The sequence below is a fragment of the Somniosus microcephalus genome, chromosome 14 (genome assembly GCF_052327205.1).
Source record: "Somniosus microcephalus isolate GS21.2 chromosome 14, FLI_Smic_1.0, whole genome shotgun sequence".
In the NCBI taxonomy this organism is placed as follows: domain Eukaryota; kingdom Metazoa; phylum Chordata; class Chondrichthyes; order Squaliformes; family Somniosidae; genus Somniosus; species Somniosus microcephalus.
The window spans coordinates 105,053,939-105,056,450 of record NC_141000.1 but is presented as its reverse complement, the minus strand read 5'-3'; the positions used below and the strand labels follow the sequence as shown (position 1 = coordinate 105,056,450).

At 40.7% G+C, this 2,512-nt stretch overlaps 1 protein-coding gene across 1 annotated transcript; it reads right to left on the bottom strand.

The window, feature by feature from the left end:
• Positions 1 to 379: 379 nt before the first annotated feature.
• Positions 380 to 2,081, bottom strand: LOC147107794 (uncharacterized). Its single transcript, XM_086007432.1, has 2 exons — positions 1,981 to 2,081; positions 380 to 1,488 (listed from the first exon to the last, which is right to left on the bottom strand). Exon 2 carries the CDS (start codon positions 1,462 to 1,464, stop codon positions 1,078 to 1,080), a length of 387 nt encoding a protein of 128 aa, XP_085863558.1. The 5' UTR covers positions 1,465 to 1,488; positions 1,981 to 2,081; the 3' UTR covers positions 380 to 1,077.
• Positions 2,082 to 2,512: the final 431 nt, after the last annotated feature.

Below are 2,512 nucleotides of genomic sequence, written 5' to 3'. Positions count from 1 at the left end.
TAAAACAGCTGGAATAAGAGAGGAAGACATCTTAAGACATATGCTGGGGGGGCCACGAGACATGAAAAAGGTAACAAGCAACTAAGGAGAAAGCAACTGAATTGCCAGCAGGTTATCACAGTGGGAGGGGGCAGGGCGGTGTGTGAAACCATTGCAAAGAAATTGCCGCATTGCCATGTGTGATCCACAAAGGGACATAAGTTGTTGTTGTAAATCCCACCATCAGTGATTTCAACAATCCCGGTTTCACCAATTCCTACTGAGTACCCCCTGCAAACTAACCTCTTAAATGCACATTCATAATCATTGTTTTAATGATTTATAGTATTAATGGCTACTTGAGAGCAGTCATTATTTTCAGTATTAATGACTGACAGTATTAATCAATGATACATTTTTATTATGAATAAAAACTTTTTTTATTTTCCAGGTTGAATCAGCAATCACAGTCAAAAAACAGTCAACAGCTTACGCTGATATCGAGCCCAATATATACATTAGCATCTCCAAATGTATTCCAGCAAAAATTCAACTTTTCTGTCTGCACCCTGCTCCTCCTGAAATGCACTATAAAAAAGGAAAAGTATTCTGTTCCACCTTGGTTGGGACCAGTAGTCCTAGCCTAGCTCCCCTGGATCCCCTAACCCAGGAATCCCATTGGCCTAAGCCTTATATTAAGATGTCCTATGTTCCTAAGAGGCAATCTCCTTCTCCCGGTGGATCATCTCCAGGTCTCAGCCAAATGTTCCACTGGGATCATTTTCCAAGCTCTCTCACAAATGCGGAGAGCTCCTATCAAAATTCGGGCGGGCGTAGCACACAACCATTAGTTGCAACCAACAACAAATGTGCAAAGTCTTGCTTGTCCCTCTCTGAGAATTCACCTTCCCTTGCATTCTAAAATGCCAGTCTGACTGTTCCATGGGTTCAGAGTATTACTTTGATGATAGGAAGTATTTCTTATTGACTTTTCCCAATTGGTTTTTTTAAAATGGTATTAATCACTATCTGAAAGCACTAATCACTGGTTGATAAAGAGTTCATCACTACTCTGGCGCTCAAGAGCTGGGAGCCCGGTCACAGGTTGTCTCCAGTTTTTGAACAGCTCTCCGGGGCCACGCTTTCTGTGCTCGGGGGCAGGTCGAGTCCCGTTACGGCGCGGTTCTCCACGATCAAACCCGGCGTCTCCTTTGCAAAGTTGAAGAACTTTTTCTTCTTCTGCTTCTCCCTTGCGAAGAAGTCGAAGGGAAGCTTGTTCACCGCCTTCTGCATGCTGTAGTTGTCCAGCATCTTGAAGACTACTATCGCCCCGGCGAAGCCGAACACCAGCAGGATGTAGTAGATGGCATCACCCTCATTGATTCGCGGGGCCGTGCTGTTGGTCGTGTCGGGGAAATGTCCCGTCAACTGGACGCTGACAAGACCAGGCAGCGTGGAATTCAACGGAGTCTCGTTGACTGACATAATGCCTCAATTTGATTAATTTCACTGGAGTGAGGGCAAGAAAATGAAATTGCTTTAAGGTCTGATCTGAAGTGTACATCATTCGAGTCCCAGCGATTTCAGACAGTGACTAGTTTCAGCACAACACTAGTGATTTCTAAGATCATACAGCTAAAACGATCGAATTCATCTATTAAACAATTATAAACCGTTTTTCCTACTATAATTAACAGAAATTGATGCATTTTGTAGAATTTTTAAGTATTTTGTTCTTGGTCCATTGAATAATGCAAACATTAATAATATAATTCATAATTAATATAACTCACAACAATGATAATGATAACTGAATTAATAAAACAACATAAATCATAAATATAGTTTTTAATTAATAGAACTCACAACAGTGATAATTATAACTGAATTAATAAAACTCAACATAAATCATAAATATAGTTCTTAATTAATAGAGCTTGTAATTAATACGATTAAATCGATATAGTTCACAATTAATAATAACTCGTATGACTAATATACCACTGAGTGAGGCAAGAGGTTAGAATTCTCTCCCGCCTGGGCAGCAATTGATCGACTCCTCACGTCAGTCACTGAGTTAAACTTGTAATAAATCTTTTAAGTTCACTTTTTAAACTTGCAGACTAAAAAAAAAGGAGGAGTTTGGTTTTTTTTTAAACACAAGGAACAGGTCACGCGTCCCAGAACACAGAAATCCAGATCTTTTCCACACCTTTACTCCTGCTATTACATTGCAGGCACCCTGTAACGTGATAGCAAGGGGAGAGGGTGGAAAATCGTTCAATTTTAAACTGGGTTGTGATGTGACTGGGTAGGGACATGCATCTGGGTCTCTGCTTACCTTAGGATAGTGGAATTCAATATAAGACACCTGTGTCAGTGCAGTATTAATTTTTATTGACGGAAAATGTCATCGAGCTCTGCTGACACCAAACAAGAGAAACGGGTTGCTCCTGATTTTTGTTGTCGAAAAACCACTTGTCACCTTGGCACTCGTTCTTCTTGAGGCTGCATCTGGGATGACTATGGACAG